General features: G+C 38.2%; 1 protein-coding gene across 2 annotated transcripts in view; it reads left to right on the forward strand.

Moving 5' to 3' along the window:
* The window catches only part of vps50 (VPS50 EARP/GARPII complex subunit), a 135,118-nt gene extending 116,874 nt beyond the window's left edge, over positions 1-18,244 (forward strand). For both annotated transcript variants that reach the window (XM_088090168.1, XM_042506207.2), the window contains 5 exons: positions 3,611-3,707; positions 4,515-4,673; positions 10,658-10,779; positions 15,442-15,631; positions 15,806-18,244. In XM_088090168.1, coding sequence (XP_087946294.1) covers positions 3,611-3,707; positions 4,515-4,673; positions 10,658-10,779; positions 15,442-15,631; positions 15,806-15,925 — 688 coding nt within the window. In that variant the 3' untranslated portion in view covers positions 15,926-18,244. The remainder of the gene's footprint in view (positions 1-3,610; positions 3,708-4,514; positions 4,674-10,657; positions 10,780-15,441; positions 15,632-15,805) is intronic.
* Positions 18,245-18,351: the final 107 nt, after the last annotated feature.

The raw sequence follows: 18,351 nt of genomic DNA on the forward strand, positions 1-18,351 counted from the left end.
TAATCATTCCACATCTTCAGCAGTTTTTTCTTAAATGCAGTGACCGCAGTTGTCCATTGCGACACTGTTGTCGTGCCTGTTACAGAACAAAACAAACAAAACAAAATAAACTTCACCACTTCCTACCCTCCAGTAAACCTTAATTTTCCTTGTGGAAATTCCCTCTAGTCCGAAGAGCGGTGTCAGGCGTTGTCTTGAAGTAAAATAATAAATTTATTAGGTCTGAAAATATTGCTGCTCAACTTCAAGAGAATGGAGGGGCCATTGGCGGAGAGGAGCAGCAGAGTGCAGTGAGAGACTAGGAGGAGTCCAGTACAAAGAGTACGAGTACAAATTGCACAAATGGTAAAGAAAATGTGATAATTTTTACCTATTTTGGCCACAGGTGGTCATAATGATGCACAGATTTTGTGTGTCTCAAATTTTGACTCCCGAGTTCTTTGACAGAGGCTTCCACAAGCAGCAATGTTTACAACTTTTTTGTCTTATTTCTTGCGAAATTTAAAAAAAAAATACTCAAGAATAAGACTTTCAGGGCCATATGTTGAAAGGCTTGATTTGAACTGTTGTTCGTTTTCTTTTTAAAGGGATAGTTCACATTTTGGGGACTTTAGATATAAATTAGTATATTTTTATTTTTGTTATATTTTATTTAAAGAACCACTAAAAGACACTTAAATAAAATATACTTACTAAAAGGATTTGTTTTGCCATCTTTTTGAGTTGTTATGAACTTAACTGATTAGCCTAAAGTATCTGACATTGTGGTTAATTGGCATGAATTTAATGTCATGAAAATGATCAATAAAAATTTTTCTCCGTGGCTGTGGCACCTACCACCACTGCTCTATTTGGAAAATCCTGCAGATAAGTGTGAACAGCAGGGTGTGCTTTGTTTTGTGTTTTTTAACAGACTGCGCCATGTTGCAGAGGTAAACACAAGCTGTTCAAGCTAACCTTAATGTGATTTTCTCTGCACCATGAAAAAAATACGTCCACTGTGCTCATTTATGGGCTGCCGGCTGTGTTTAATGTAGTGCTTTCAGATTTAGTGTTAACTAGACAGCACTGATTAATATTGATTACTTTTAATAAACAAGATATCTGTCGGGGTAACCGGTATTCACTGTCGCGCAGCATCCTCTCAAAGTTCATGGAGCATCAGTGCGGCCAGATCTGAAAATTCAAAATTAATGAATAAATCAGACATGCAGTGATTGTAAACCTTAAGGCTCACAATTTTCTGTTTTCACTCATCTCCCCTTAAAAAAGGACAATTACAAAAGCAGAGACTGTTTAAGAAAACATACTAACTTGGAAATCCTCACGCATCCAAAATGTAATGCTTTCAGCTGTGAAAAAACACTGAGAGTCAGTAAAACATTAGTCAAAACATTAGTGGTCATAAAAAGTTAAGAAAGAAATGTTGAGAAAATGAGCTGCTGATTAGACACCAGAATGATTCAAGGTGCAGTGTGTAACTCCTGGTCACATCGCCCAAAGAAATAGGGAGCAGCATTTGACAGGTCTGCTACAGGGTCCATACAATCGAAATTTACTGTCAGTTTCTTGACTCCTGTTGTGAAGCCTTGAGTTTGGTATTTTGGCTGTCATCATCATTTGGTTTTTGGTGCCAAAAGTGACTGTGAGACTGTGTAACTTGTGGTTTTTTTAAACTATATTTTTGTGCATAACTTGCGTATCTTACACCTTTTAAGTAAATGATGCAGCCATACCTTTGATTCATGTTTTCGGATCATATATCCCAACTTTTTAAATAAACATAAGTGCTCCTATTTGAATAAAAACTGAAAAAAATCTTGTTGCTCAGATTGTTTATCAGCTGATTAAGGAGCAGGAAGATAGATGCTCGAGTGACAGGGTAGCAGCAGCCTATGAGTCTGAGGATGACATCGTTTTTCACTTGGCTACTGAGAGAGTTTAAAACAGAATTGGGTTCAAGGGGCAGCACGATATGCGGAGGCTCAAGCCTTGTTAAGTTGTTTTCTGCTTTGAAATTGCTCCAACCAATCGTTGGTGGTATTGTTGTTGACTTGGAACTGTAAAGAAATCAGTGTGAGCCGCGCTGTACTGCAACAGTCAAGCTTAAAGCATAAGGATGCTTAAGCATATTCAACGTTAAAGTCAATCCTGCTCCCTCAGGTTTTTCATTTTGTTTATGATAAAACTCCAACCCATCGATCAGCATGAGTTAAAAGGTCTTTATTCAGTCACAGTGAAATGAGGGTATTAGTTTTGTCTGCATTGATTTTGCTTTGCATAATATTTTTTCTTTCTTCTTCACATGGTCTCAGTACTTTTCAGAGATTATCAAAATCTATTAATTGTAGGAAAAAAAACAATAAACTACAGCCAGATTTGTTGGCCATAGATGCTACCTTTCTTTGTGAGGTGAGACTGGAAATCAGAGGTTGATTTAGATGTTAAGTGTAGAGTTCAGGTAGTAGATGATAATTAATCCTGCGGCAACACTGGAGTCTGTTTGACTTTTTTTTTTATATCAAAGCTTTATTTTTCACATACTGTCTGTCCTGTAATCCTGTAATCACCCTGCCTGAGACACAGTTTCAGCACCTGTCTCTTTAAACCCCCTCCTGGGAAAAATTCAGTCTGCTCTTATTGGTCAGCATTTCGGGGTCTTCCATATCTCACCATCCCTGCGCCATGCCTGTATGCCTGTAATGGTGTTTAGTGACACTTTCTGCAGTAGAAAATCACCTTTAAAAGCTTCTAAACACAACCAGACATGTTCCAACAGGAATATCATCTGAAATCGGGGATAAATTAACAACCTCAGCAATCAAGATTACATGTTTTCCTGATGTTAGCATGTAGCTACATGTAGGAGTATAAGCCATGTAATATGGTCACTTGCAGTAGTGTACCTGTAGCAGATGACCATATAAAGAAATCTGTCACCAGCTAAGCTCAGTTTGTTTTTAAAGTAGAAAAAAATTAAAAAAAAGAATATTCACAGGGAAGCTCACGGGGATTACTTGTACATGTTCGCCAATTTTAAAATGAACATCCATCATTGTAAAATAATATATATGACAGAACATAAGGAAAAGCATAACTTGCTTTCAAACTGTAATGATCAGGGGAGAAAATAGATTGTTGCAACAGTGAAGAGTGGTGTAGTTGTTAAATCAGTGCAGCAAGTAATTATATTGAAAGAAGACTTGTAGAAGTGCAGCATCTGCAGTTCACAGAAAATGTACATGTTTGTGCCAAATTGTGTCTAGGGTTATGCAAATGAGTATTTTTAGCTATTTACATTTTCACATTAGCAGAGGTAGCTTCGGAAGTTTAGTCTCTAATTGTGAATTGCTCCGATTCAGGACCTTAAACCAAAATTTTATCAAAAATAAATTCCTCTTTATTTGATTTTATTTTGTAACTGAATGAATGGTGCTATAAAAATAAAGTTTATTGTTATTATTATTACTCATGAGTAACAAAAAAACCCCAAAAACAGCATGTAGTAATTTTGATTTCATGTGCCATGCCATGTTTTTCAGACATTATTAAGCCACCACTGTGCCAAATTCAAAGGATGTCTCTGTTTTTTTGGTGTTTTTTTTCTCAGCGTGTTTCTGGCTGAACAGTTTGAATCCCTCCAGTCCCACCTGGACACAATGATGCCTGCAGCCAAGAAGCCCTTCCTGCAGCAGTTTTATTCCCAGGTAGGCTTGCACCTGCTCTCTAACGTCTGTGTTATCACAGTAATTGTTAATCATGTCGTCACTGTCTGTTACAGGTGGGTGATACCAAACATATGATTACAGCAGTACCAAACACTTCATTATCATTTATTGAAAAAATACATTACTGTCCAAATGAATATATCAACCAATGTCTAATTACTTTGCAAGCTTGTCATGTTCCTGCCTCTTTGGCTTTCATGGACTAAACAAACAGTATTCATCAGTTTTTATCGAATTTGAAATCAATATTTGATGCTTATGATGTTCTTTCAACTGTTCGTTCAGTAATTAAAACATCTTGTAATATGCACAGTATCTTTCATTTGATGTGCTCTAAAAAATATTCCACTTTTATTCAATGTTTTGTGGAGCCATCACAGTGCCTTTTGGTTTTCTTTAAAAGCCTGCTTCTTCATAGAGACAAATTATCATGTAACTGCACCCAAGCATTTCAGTCAGTTCGCAATCAACAAAGAGAGAGAGAGAAAATTTGCTGTCACCCATAACCATGCCGGCAACTCTTCCCACAGTCTTGTCTTTATTTTTTGTCCACTTGACATTTGAAATGTTCAGGTATACAGACAGGCCTGTTTTTCCCCAAACATCAAATGATTGTTGTGTCCTGATTTCACTCTTGGAAATACTGTGCAGTTGTTGACATTCAGAGCCAAACGCCACAGAGACCTTGACTTCATGTCTGCCTCTTAAAGTCTTTACTGCATACATAACATTCAAAAACACGATGAATATAATTCCCATACATGCATTCTCCTCTCCCTCTGTCAGACGGTGTCTACAGCCAGTGAACTTCGAAAACCAATATACTGGATTGTTGCTGCCAAGGCCATCGACTACGAACAGATGTTGCTCATGATGGCAGGAGTTAAATGGGACATCAGGGAAATAATGTCGCAGCATAATGTTTATGTGGACGTCCTGCTGAAGGTAATGTTGCATAAGAAAGGTGACTGTTGATGTAACGTGATGTGCCTTAATGTAAATGAGTTCTGAAAAAGATGAATGGGATCATTAAAGCAGCATTTATTATTTTTTGCTATACTGACTGGGGTGCAATGGACAGGAGTTAGCGCTACAATATGATCATGTTTTGAAAATATTTTTTTGGCTGTTAGTTAGTGGTTACTTTACATATCCAGCACATACACAGCAACATAAGTATGTATTTGGACTTGTGCCTCTGGTCATCTAACAAATGTAAGACCAATTTTGACTCTTATAGCTCCAGTTTTGGTCTCCACCAATTCCTGAGTGAATTATCTTGATCTTTGGCATCTACAGGTGTACTTTAAAGGGCTGCAGTATTCCAAAGAAAATCTTGGTCAACTTGAATTTACTTACTTATAACCAGTTGATTGGTCAATGGGAGGGAAAAATCTGCATGTTATCTCTAGTTTAACTAAATCAGCCACAGTGTGCTGAGTGTATTTAACCTGGGAGTATTTTTTCCAGAAGTGAGCATATTTTTAGTCATTTGCAACAGCACTGGTAAATGCCAGCAGCGTAAAAAGGCACTAAGCATCTGCGAGCTTCGGGTTTGGCCTCTCTTTTTTTTTTCTGGGTGCCAGGAGTTGAAAATGTTCAGCTTTGGTAAAACCCTGGGCTTGTTTCTGTTGCATCCCACCCAGTCAACTAGTTGCAGTGGAGGAGGGGTAAAAAATAGGGGTAGAACTAATACCACAAAAAACAGCCATCACGTCTTACATGTGCAAGTGGTGAGCAACAACCACTGCTGGCCACAAAGACTGGCATGTCCGTCCTCTCCCTTCTCATTTCAGCCTTCCATTCATCCAGAGCATGTTCTCAGTCTTTTTTTTTTGCGGATATTTGTATCATAGCAACAAGACGCAACCAAAACATCCCAGGTAAAAATACGCTGCACCTTCAAAGCGTTCTTGTTCTCTCAGCTGAGTGTTTTCAGCTGGAGAAAGAAACACGGTGGTGAACACACCCTTATGGAAGTAACACCAGTGATTGTCCGAAATTTGGTCAGAAAAGAACATATCGACCCATCAATAAGAATGTGTCAGCCCCTCTACTTTGTTCACCAGCTACTCGCTAACTTTCTCTTCTGCTTCGTAGATAGCATTCACCCCATTTGTCAGAAAGGGTCCCCATAGGCCTTCCCAGAAAAGTTATGAAAAAAAGAGAAATTCTTCTCTGGCCAGGAAATGATTTGGAATTAACAGAATGTTTTGAAAAGATTTGAATGTAAATACGCCCCCAAGAGGGGCCAGGCCTTGACGGTTTGCGAGATACCAGCGAGTGAAGTGAGAAATACCTGTTAACTTGCACAAATTCCTGGGGAGTGCATGTTTACTTAAATGTAGCTGTATCGCTCTATAAACCTACCCATTTTAAACAGCTGCCTGCTGCTGTAAATGACTTTTGTAAAAGCTGCGAGAATAAAACAAAACAGTAAAGTGGATTCCTGGAAAACCAAAACAATGAGCTGAGACAGTCTAAAACGCTTTGTAAATCTGAGAGGTCATTTTATCTGCTGATAATATGATGATATTGATTAGTACAGCTTTAAAGTTTTCACGTCAAATGTAAAATATTCACGGTGCATTTTCCTAATCTCAATTTATGCTACATTAAGATTCTCCTCAAAGACACGGATGAAGACTTCATTGGGAGATTTCATAGAGATAATATGTAAAAATCTCACCATTAAGACTCTTTGTCACCTGAATGTTAATGATGATACCAGAACTACTGGTATCCGTGTTAAATCCTTTTTTTTATTCATGTGTTTGTATTAGGAAAAGTCCTGAATTTTTCCAATGCTTATTCTTTTTCCCCACATAAATACTAACTGTCCACTGCAGCCTTCTCAGCGTCGTGTCCACAATAACAGAGAGCAGAACACACAAAAGGCAGCTGTGACAGATTTGCTTTTATCTGGCGGGGATTTTCCTCTCATGGTGTTGTTGTCGTATTTGAGAGATAGAATCTGGGTTTATCCTTTTAACATTTGTGTCATTTACATATTAAGTATTACTTTTGATTCTACTTAAAGTCAAGAACTCTTATGTTCCTGTTGTTCCTCATGAATTAAAGTTTATTCAGGGACCTTTAATATTAATTATTTGGGATGAGGTGAACAATTTAGCACAGTGGCGGGTGAGCTGTTGAGAGTTGAATGCAGATCTTTCCTGAAATTTCAGCTTTGTGAGAGACATTTGAGCTCACCAGTTTCTGACATATTTTTTGGAATTGGAAGTTCTCCACTAAATGTGTGTCTTTTTGCATGCCAGCCATTTATCCCATTATAAATGTTGCATCAGGGGTAGAGGAACTCAAGGCACTACTTTTCTCACGTTGCCATTTAGAGACAGAAAGGTCTGAAGGGCCCGTTGCGGCATGAAATCCTGAACATACTAGCACCAAACCAAGACAGATCCCATATACTTATGCATCAGCATGTCTTCAAAAGCTGTTGATTAAATCACAGTTTAAATCACAGATGTTCACAGAAAAAATAAGGATGCACCAATGGCAAAATTCTAAGCCAATACAGATGTTTAAAACAATTTGGCAGATCCGGTAACAGCATTTTTTTGTTGCTGTGTATTTTGTTGAAGGAAACAAACGTTAAAAAACTTCTTTCATATGATAAACTTTTTTAATAACTGTTTTAAAATCCTTTTTACTTTATACAATATATTATTATTCCCTCTATATAAGTGTGAAGATATCAACAATTCTCCCTCAGACAGATGTATTTTATTTTATTTTAAGTTTCTCACTAAAACTACATTTTACAAGATGACATTTGAATACATAAAGATAACGTCATAGTTTATCTTTGTCCAATACGCATTGTTACTGAAGAGAGCTTGAACACACAATTAGTTTAAAATAACAGTTTGGCCGATAGCCACTACTGATACGGATGTTTTTATTTTGCTTTTATCATTATTTATTTCCCCTTTTGTGCCAGGTAAACAAAAGAAATCTACAGTATAAAGATCACTGAACTGTTAATGTCATTTAAGCCCTTCTTTACACCACCTTTGAATGAGCACAAATTCAATGTTACATACATGAAACAGCCTTAAAATGACCTTTCAGATAAAAACATTTTTAAATAACTGCTTCAAAAGCCCTTTTAACTACTTAATGTATCGTAACTCCCTCTCTAATATCTATTTTTAATTGCTGTGAAAACATCAACAAATTTGTCCTTTAAACCTCTCTATTTATTCAGATTTCTTACCCAAAAAAGATTACATTTGAACACATCGTGAGAAAGTTATAATTCACTTTTGCCTAATTCTCATTTTTACCAAAGAGAGCTTGAACTCATCATAATGTAACTGAATTCAACCTTCGCCAGCTGGTCGTTCATCACCAGCTACTAACAGCTGAGGTTAAGCTCTCCTGCCGAAATCAGCGCAAATGTAGCACTATCAGGTAAACAACAGGGTCGTCCTTTGATGTGTTGATAGTGAGTTTACTGTGTCCTTTGTCCTGAATGTGTCCCAGGGCGAAATTCCTGTTCATTTGAACACATTTTCTTTTGTGCCCAGAGTTTCGAGCCCTGCTTTTTAACCTGTGTGAAACTGATGTGGCACAACAGAAAAACATCGGCCACTGGCACCGGCTGATATCAGCTGATAGCAATGTAATGCCGATAAATCGATGTAGCCATATTAAATAAATCTACACACAATCCAGTCACAAATATCTGCTTGTGAAAAAAACTCAAGCTCACATTTTGAATTCCTGAGTGGCTTATAGATCTTTGTCTGGCTCTGGCAGCTCTGTACTTATGTCTAACTAATTACGCATATGAGCTAAATTGCCTAAGGTGAAAATCTCCATCTCACCAGCCTGCTTTAAATGTCCAACTATGTCAAAATAGTCCAGCTGATGGACTGACAGTGCATATTACAACCAGCATGTACTTTTCCCAATCAGCCGCTAATGACCCTCTTTGCCAACTTGTCAGACACTCGTAATACAAACAGATTTTGTTTTGTGCATTGATGGAAAAGTGTGCGTTACATTTTGTCGTCCTCCACTCTGGGGAATATTTTATTCATGAATTCAGGTTGATCACTTGCATTCAGCAATAGCACTGATTTGCATATAAAGTGGCAAGGAAATGCAGCAGCCTTCGAATGACTTCATTGACAGACTGCTTAAGTCAGAAACTATTGTGGGATTGTTTGTGAATGAATAACATTTCATTCTTGGTTGCAAAATTAATGGTAAGTGTGCGCGCCTTAAAATTCAGCTTCATTTTTTAATGTGACGCAGTTTGAATTAAAGTCAGCAGACACATATAAACACACAAGAAAAACAAGTACTTTACCTGAGACACATCCGTCATGTTTATGCACAGTCCTTATTGTCCTTATAGTCCTTACTGCAGTTTCTTCCTTTTAAACTGCAACATAATATTATAACTGTGTGATATCATCAATAATTGAGCATTTCAGAGTGCAGTGAGTACACATTAAGTGTTTGGCAGAGCTGAAGCCCCATCCTGAGTGTTTATAGCTACAGACAAGAAGCATCAAAAACATGGCACATGTAGCTGTGGGCCACTTGTGACCAAAACTGTCCAGTACATCTTTTTGTCCTGCAGCCCGCATCCTCCTGCGGGATGTTTCTGCTTTTTTTGTGTGGGTTAAAACATAAAAGGGAGAACATTTGGAGGCCAGATGTAAACAACACCCTCATGACTGGTGTCCTTTTATCTGTGCTTGGGCATGAAAATGTTGTTTTTTTAATAAGAAATGGTGAGATAGAGCCTGCTGATGATATTAACTACATGTCTCAAGTGTCACCTAGAGTGTGTTTTAATATATAGAAATTAAAGAGCCCAAAGGCTGAATACGGACTGACTGTAAGTTAAAGCATATATAAACATCAAAAAGTTAATGAATGAGTGCAGCTGCGATGTTCCACAGTATTCAGCAGCAAATAAATGATTTGTTTTAAAGCCTGATTTGTAGCTTGGCGGATTTATACTTCCTTCCTGTGTCTGCTCAGTACTTCAGGATGTTGTGTTCATCTGTCCAGACTGCAAAATCATTAAGTACGCTTTGTTAAAGTAGAGTTACTAGACATAGACAGACATAGTGTAGGCTAAAGGAAAAAAATATTTAGGGGTGTCCCACTATTCAGTATGGACTGTATGCTACATGTATGTACTGAATGTTCATTTATAAAAAATGGTTTTATTTTGAGACTTTTAAAAACTAGGGAGGGACTTTTTTATTTTAGCTTAGGGCATGGATGTAACTGTCAATGGTTGTATTTTGTATTTATTTAAAATATTCCTATTTCCCCCTGGTCACTTAAGGAAACTGAAGGGGAATCATTTGTCACTGTAGGAATGGTCAAGATTAACCCCTCCTTCCCTGATAAATAAAGTAAACGTCCTTAGAAAAAGAGATAGAAAAAAAAACATATTGCAGTTTATTCTTTGCAGACTGTAAATTACTGGATTGTGCAATTCACAGCATGTGGTAGTTTTATAACACTGTTCAGCTTTTCCAAGATAGGTTTGGAGGAGCTGGATTTGGGTGTCATCCAGGAACACAGAGTAGAGAGCGAGTCGGAGAAACATTTATATTGTTGTTCACGGAGACTTTTGTTTTGTTTATGTATGCCAGTTGGGAAACAAAGTTGTACTGGTCCCATAGTGGATTGTTTTTCTTTTAAAAATCTCCTATATTGTATGTGGATTTGTGTTTGTTTAATATACTTCTCACAAGCCAGTAACATGTTTTTACCCCTAGATATCATATTTCTATGTAACACAAGTTAATGTGTCCGACTACGTAAAGAGGTTTCACACTGACAAAAACAAAGAAATCCACCTCTTCAATGTTATTTATTTCTGCCAATCTTAAAATATATGTTCATCTTTGCTTTCTCCTCTCACTTCTCAGGAATTTGAGCAATTTAACAAGCGGCTGGGGGATGTTTCCAGGCATGTCCGCATCCCGCTGCCTGTGTCCAACGTCCTGTGGGAGCACTGCATCCGCCTGGCCAACAGGACTCTAGTAGAAGGGTAAGAAGGTCATAAAACAGCTCTTCAGCATCAAAGGGATGTGCGCTATCTGACATCAGTCTGGTGAAGTTGCACCCAGAGCTTTCTTGTCTGCAGAATGTTGTTAAAATCTCTGTAGAACAAACAGTGATTCAAAAAAGCAGTGTGACAGTCTTTGAGCTGAAGGTCATATAATCTAATTAATCATCTATTAAGAATAAAAAAGGATTGATTTGAATATTTAATAAAACTCCATAAGTACATAATATAATATCTGATAAAAACACATTAGGCTCATTAAGAGATTGTTGTAGCATTAAGAAGCAGAGGGAAATGATTAAATTCTAATTGCAGTTCATGCATCTTTACATGAGCATGATGCACTTCTCTGTACACTTCGTGCATTTGTATTTATTCTAGCTAAGAGCACTTGAAGGATAAGAGCAGACTGCAGTTTGTCCTTGGCTGATGTTGTCACACCAGGCTTTCCAAACAAGTAACATCCAATTCTTCATATCTACAAAAACACATCCAGGTTTGAGTAAGACTCTTGTCACCTACCCAAACACATTTAAAGAGGACAATAGTTTTCCTGCCCAGATTACTTTAAATGCAGCACTTCCTATCAGACTAAATACACTCATTCATTAATATAGAGCTGATATTTTGTCAGTATAGTGAATACGTCAGTCAGCAGTAAGGTGTTTGTGTATTAAATATTTATTTAGGATATCTCAGTGGCTTTTCAAGAAGCAGGTCAGTGCTATTTTAGTTGAATAGAGACTGCGCTGCAGGGAGGAAAGAAGTGTTCACAAAACACAAAGATTGCTCAATCCACATTTTAGCATCATGAATTATTCAGCTTGGTAATGTAACCATGATAAATACAGTGCAGACCCATAGAATAGTGGGTTTTTTTCAGCCATTGTCTTGTTACAACAGCCATTTTTGCTTGAAAAGGTCTCTTTACTCTCAGGTCACAGTCTTAAAATATGTCTGTAAGCTGCACGTACCAACCGCATTTGTGAGTTATTGCATCCCAGAGATTTGAAGCCAACACTCTCATCCACTGCGTCTTCGCAGGGAAGCCTGCAGAGATTATGATCGAGGAGAAGTGGATTTTTTTTTCTCCTCTTTAAGTCTTTCTTTGTTAATCCCTCAGTTTGAACATCTGCACATCATAAATTTGAAAAAAGTCTTTCCAAAGCATGTTGTCAAGCACCATGACGAATAGAGAAAATTACCTACAGCACATAAGAAACCTGGAGACTCTGTTGCCAAGTTCCCTTGGAGTAAAGAAAACCATTAAATTCCCGTCACCTTCTTTTCTCCTCATGCTGGCAAACCCTCTGTGCCAGGCGCATCTCTCCATCAGGGAATTACATGACACAGGCCACTCACACAAACCGCAAAACACTTTTGACACATCCCTTATAATGCATTTCACTACTGTCTCCCTCGTAAGCAGAACATATGGGTTTTGATAGGTGAGAGAACGTCAGAGCGTGTTTTTTCCTCAGCACCTGCATCGCTGTACTCCCACTGAGTGTCCGTCAAGTGGATGTGTGAAGTAGGTTTTTAGATTGTTGGTGTTATAAACCTCCTCTGACTGGATTCACAGCAACACTGAGTCACGCCGACTGGATGGTGACAAAGCAAGTTGCTAACAGCTGACAATTATCATGAGGTGACACACATTTCGTTGAGAACAAGAAATTGAAGCCAGAGTCCCTCTGAGCTGCTAATTTGTGCAGGTTACAGTGAAAGTGTTGGTGAGGATTTAATGGCAGCCGCAGGAAATGGTTTAGGTAAAAAACAAATGCTTTTTAAGTGGTTTAGTGCTTAAAAAGGAAACGAGAACATTGGATATTAAGCATCAGTGGAAGGCTCGCCCAAACTGGCCGAGAAGAGAAGAGAAGACTTTTGAACCCTTTCCAATGAACAAATGACCCATAACGACTGCAAAGCACTTCAGATTTAAGCTGCTTTTGCAGACTCCTGCATCTGCCTGGTTCTCCCAGTACACTCCCTCCACACACAGACACACACACACACACACACACACACACACACATCTCCCGCCTCTCTGGAAAACCGAGGCAAAGTGGTCATATTTGTTTGTTTGTACTCCCGCTCGCTCAGCCTGTTATTCAATTTCTCTGTCCAGCGCTCATCTCCCCTCAGACACGCAGAAACGGCTCTGTTAGCATTCTGAGGCGAAGCTCAAACACTCAGTGGCAAATTCTGGCAGGCATGACAAGCAAAAGAGAGAGCATGAGGATGACAGCAAGAGGTGATGAGAGAGAGGGAGAGAAAGAGAGAGAGAGTGAGAGAAAGAGAGAAAGAGAGAGGGTGAGGCAGAAAATGGAAGCAGAAAAGTGAAAAGCTGAAGCGTGAGACAGCGAGAGAGCAGACCTGTCTGTGTGGTGTGTTAATGTACTGTAGATGTCACAGACGCTGACCTGCCAGCGGACAAAAATGCCCGCTGCCAATGCAAACACACACACACACACACACACAGAAATACATGAATACTCTGGGCCACACATGAATTTACTGACACGGCACAGACAGCTGTGTGGACCTACCTGACTTCATATTTAATATAGGACCCATGCAGACACAGACATTTCTCCGATTTGTAATTACCTGCCACCCAGTTCAGCTGAATGAGGGGTCAGTAGTTCACTCTTTAAATGACTCTAAGCCGACAGTTTGTGTTGTCATTAGTTACAATAAAGATATGTTTCGGTAAATAGCCAACTTTAGATATTTCTAAAGGAAATGTTCAGAGTGCATCTTTTTACTCTCCAAAAGCTGTCTCCAGTGTTGGAAAGTAAAAAGATTTCTTTTTTTTGCCGTGAAATGTTGCTTCTTTGCAGGAGCTGCTTGTGGTGGGATAATGATCATTTTCCTGGAGCTTCTGCCATCGCTGTGTTTCTTAGACACTAACTAACTAATTCACTGAGACTGTAATTTCGTAGCAGTGAGTATCTCTGTGATACAGTACAAAGGTATCTTAGACATAATGTTAAAGGTGTTAATTCTTCACACTCTGTTTATAGGGTTAATTCATCTTATGAATGTTTAAAACTCAAACCATGTCAAGCTCTACCAAAATGCACTTTTAAATAGATAATTCAAAAACTGGTTCACTACACAACTTTTATAATAATCAGTTGGTTTTTTAAAAATAATTTTATTTGACTGATTTGATTCTGAACATACACACAAAACAAGATAAAAGGAAAAGAAGAAAACCAGACAAAAAAAGATTCAGTCAAACACATGCAGTGACAAAAACTACGCTGAACAAAAATTTAAACACATTTCTTTTTGCTCCCATTTTTCACAGGCTTTTGTTAAAGATCTAAGACTTTTTGATGTGATTCATAGATATGGTTCTCTCTTTCTCTCCGTCTTTTTTGTGAAAATCTTATTAAACTCCAAATTAGTGAGTAGTTCACACTGACAGTTGTTGCATATCAAGATGCTGACCAAACAGCATCATTACTACACAGCTGTGCCTTTGGATGGTCACAATAAAAGATCACTTTAAAATGTGAAGTTTTATCTTTGGAAAAAAGAAATCATCAGGATCAAGTGCTACACAAATGCATTTTTGGTCACAGATGCCCCATAGAATCAGTCAGAATCTGAATCTTGTGCTCACTAACATAAAAATCAAAATTTGAGAGAAATATACCTATTGAGTGCATCAAAATGCCTTTTAAATCTTTAAGCAAAAATAAAAATATTAAGTTTTAATTCTGTTTAGTGAATTTTAAAACTTTAAATGGTGTGCAGCACAAACTTGGTGCATAAGTTATAGCTTGACAGGATGAAGACAAAGTTATTGTAGACTGCTCTGTCCTTTCTTTTTGTGTGTTGATCCAGTTGGCGTGTATAGTTTCAGAGAAAGTAAATAGTTCTGATATGAAACTGCTCCCAACAGATCTGTGGATTAACTTGAGTAACCGGGTCGTGTTTTCTGTAAAGAGACATTGCTGTTGACTTTTTCTGGCACTTTGAGCATCTCAAGCCGATAGTCATCAAGCTCCATTATATTGAAGGGAAGGCAGACATCTCTGCGGCCGATATCTCCATCACCCCGCAGCTTACATCAAAACCATCTAGATTGATAAATAGTACTACAGGTAAGAGGAAACATTTGATTTTAGATTGAACTGTCCCTTTAAGGAGAAAGTCACGCTGCAATGGCTTAATATTCTTGTACGTTAGCTCCCTACTGTGAATTTATTATGCAATAAAAGTCTAGAAGATGTATTTCACCTCGTCATATGCCAATTTCTATCAGTATTTGAATCAAAATGTTAATATTGTAAAAGCTCCAGCAGTAAAGTAAACAAAGTAATGTGAGGTAATTTAATGTAACAGATGATAGGAGACACTCAGAATCCATAATAGTTTTTAGAAGCAAGTGTTAAAAAGTTTTATAATAGAAATAAATAGAAAAGAGAGGTGTGAATGCGCTCAATATTTCAGTAAATGTGCTATATTGAGGTCTGTAATGTAGCATAGACACACATGACCAGCACATGTGATGACTGTCATGAATCAATAAAAAATGTCTATGACTGTACTTGCTTTTCATACATATTTTACTTCTAGCTGAATATTTGACGAAATGATAATCTTCTCTTTCCCCAACTTCTGCTGTAGCTATGCTAATGTGAAGAAATGTAGCAATGAGGGTCGGGCCCTGATGCAGCTGGACTTCCAACAGTTCCTCATGAAGCTGGAGAAGCTGACCGACCTGCGACCCATCCCCGATAAAGAGTTTGTCGAAACTTACATCAAGGCCTATTACCTGACAGAGAATGACATGGAGCAGTTTATCAAGAATCACAGGGTGAGACAGGGACGATGGTGGATTGTAGCATTAGCTTCTAAACAAAACTAAATATAAAATTGAAGTAGCTGTTTTCATTTTCTCCAAAATGTGAGCACCTGAATTTCTCTGAGAGCCTCATGCTGAGAGGCGACATGTCTGTTTTGCTGATGCTCTTTTTGTGTTTTTGTGCAGGAATACTCCATGAAGCAGCTGGCCAACTTGGTGAATGTTTGTTTGGGTTCACATATAAACAAGAAGGCTCGTCAGAAACTCCTGGCGGCCATTGACGACATTGACAGACCCAAGAGATAGGCTGATGAACGATGAGTGGACTCTCCACTGAGACGGACACTCCAAAAAGGAGGAACTTCCCACAGCGGAGCTCCGCGTAGAATGTCTGTATTTGCAGTTTAGAGCGTACATGTTGTGGTGTGTTCAACGAGCTGTACAGCACATACAGAAGTAGAGCTACTGTATGCTGCAATTTAACACTCAAATGTTAGCCAAATGCTCATTATCTGTTGATGTACAACCCTGACAACATATATCACTTGTGATATTCTGATGACCATAAATACTAATACTTTCACTCTCAAGCATGCAGCAGTTACTTGATGCATTACAGTAGGAATACCATCTTGCATGCACTCACATTTCCATTTAACAAACATAGTGCATATAAAATTTTTCTGCAAATTGTCCGCAACCACAACAGTTTCAGTCTTTTCAGTGACAATGTGGAACAGATCTTGAGTTTCACTTAAGCAACTACAAATACAGGATCTAAGGCCCTGTTTACACCTGATATTAATATGCTTCCCGAGTGATCGGATCACATGTGGACAGCAATAGGTACAGGTGTGAATGCACTCAATACATCCTCAATAAGTCTTAAGATCTAATCACTTGGAACACATTCGCAGGTGGTCTGGGCCACATATGGCCTCATTCTTTCAGCAGTGTAGTAGTGTCCTTGGCCACATTAAAGAAACACCGACTCGTCTGAAGTCTTTGCTTAAGAAAACTTTCTGAACAGAAGCAGAGCTGAGGGAGCGTCTCTGGAGCCAGTATCTTTCCAGCAAACCGTCAGTTTAGTGTCTGCTCAGTTAGCACGAGCTAACAAAGCAGCAGCAGCTGTTAAACAGTCCCAACAGACTCACGCCAACAGTGAAACAGCTCTAATCTGTTGTTAATCTTGTTAATAGCTAAAAAGAAACATTAGCTGTATGTTGCTAACTGTTAGGCCTGTGGCCAGGTGGACTTTTACTAGCTGTTCCCGGCACAGAGCTTGCACTCCTGCAGCAGTGGTCTACTAGCAGAGGGAGAGCATATGGTACAATCAACCTCTGGCTGATTAAATACAAAAACTCATTTGGTCTTTGCAAATAAAAATGATTCACAGGTTTAAGTGCAGACAGAGCAGGGAAGTGAGATCCAATCATCAATGGTCTCTTGAGATTCATGTGGAGACACATCACATTCTAATGCCAAATGTGAACAGGCCAGACTTAGAGCTGTCCGCCTTGATCGGATCACCTAAGAGGCATGTAAACACCAGGTGTAAACAGGTGCTAACATTGTAACGTGAAGTGTAGCTTTATGGCCGTTAACAGCATTCCATCTGTTTCCACCAAACATGATCAATTTCTGATACAGCTCCAACTTTGAGATTAAATGTGATTTATGAATTTGTCAGCTGCATAATGTCGTAAAGTTTTGTGATAAATACGTCCCAATTACAGACTCAAGAAGAGTGTGCAGAAGTTGAAAACCTCCGCTATCTGATTTAAAGCTTTGTCACATAATTGAATGTTCCCCACAGATGGAGACTCCGCAGTTTTGGATTATTGCTCATTTTTTTGTTGTGAATTATTTCCGCAGCCCGTATGTTCCCTGTATATTATTTCACTTCAGGGTATTTGTTGTGCCTGATTAGGTGCTCTGCTTCTTTGTTTTGTTTGTTTTGTCTACTAATTACATAAATCTAATATAATGATGATTCTGAAAATAATATAAATTGTTGTAGTTAGCGTTAACTTTGTGTTTATCTGCACTAGCTGCATTTGTTCGTCATATCTGAGGAGTTTTTTGAGAGCCTGTCTTTGAATTCAGTCTGGCATTCTTGCTTTGTAAGTTTGTTTCAGTCAGGTACTGATTATGTGATTTCTCATGAGTTAGTAGTTCAGCTGTTAACTTCGAGAGCTGTCCTCCAAAGCTTGAAGGCTCTCCACCTCCTCCCACCTCCATTAATTTAACTTGACCATACCTGCTGAGGGCAGATTGATATACTGCCAACAGGAGGTTAAAACATGAAGTTACAGTTTTTGATATGGCTTCAAATTTTGTGTGCAGCTGTTCTAAGAAGAATACTGTAAATGTGAATGTTTTGGACAACGTCTGTATTTATTTCTTGCTTTGTGTCTCGTTTGGGTTTTTATATGATAATTGCTGAAAGTGTGCTTGTCATTTATCACCACTCAGTATCTTGTAACTTATCAGCTGAATACAAATATTTTAACAATGTCAAATTATGTTAAGGGTCAAGTGCACTATAGTGAAAATCAGTAATCGATGTTGGAACTGTAGGTTGAACCAAAATTATTCTAACATAATAAACACACTAACAATGGACTCTGTTATTTTGACCCACTTCCTTACTGTGCCATTAATAAACTGCATAATCTATAACTCATATTCAACCTTTAAAATCTCTGTGTTCAGCAGTTTTGATCGAGTTG

The sequence above is a fragment of the Plectropomus leopardus genome, chromosome 17 (genome assembly GCF_026936395.1).
Source record: "Plectropomus leopardus strain MGB_pleo_1.0 chromosome 17, ASM2693639v1, whole genome shotgun sequence".
Taxonomy (NCBI): Eukaryota; Metazoa; Chordata; class Actinopteri; order Perciformes; family Serranidae; genus Plectropomus; species Plectropomus leopardus.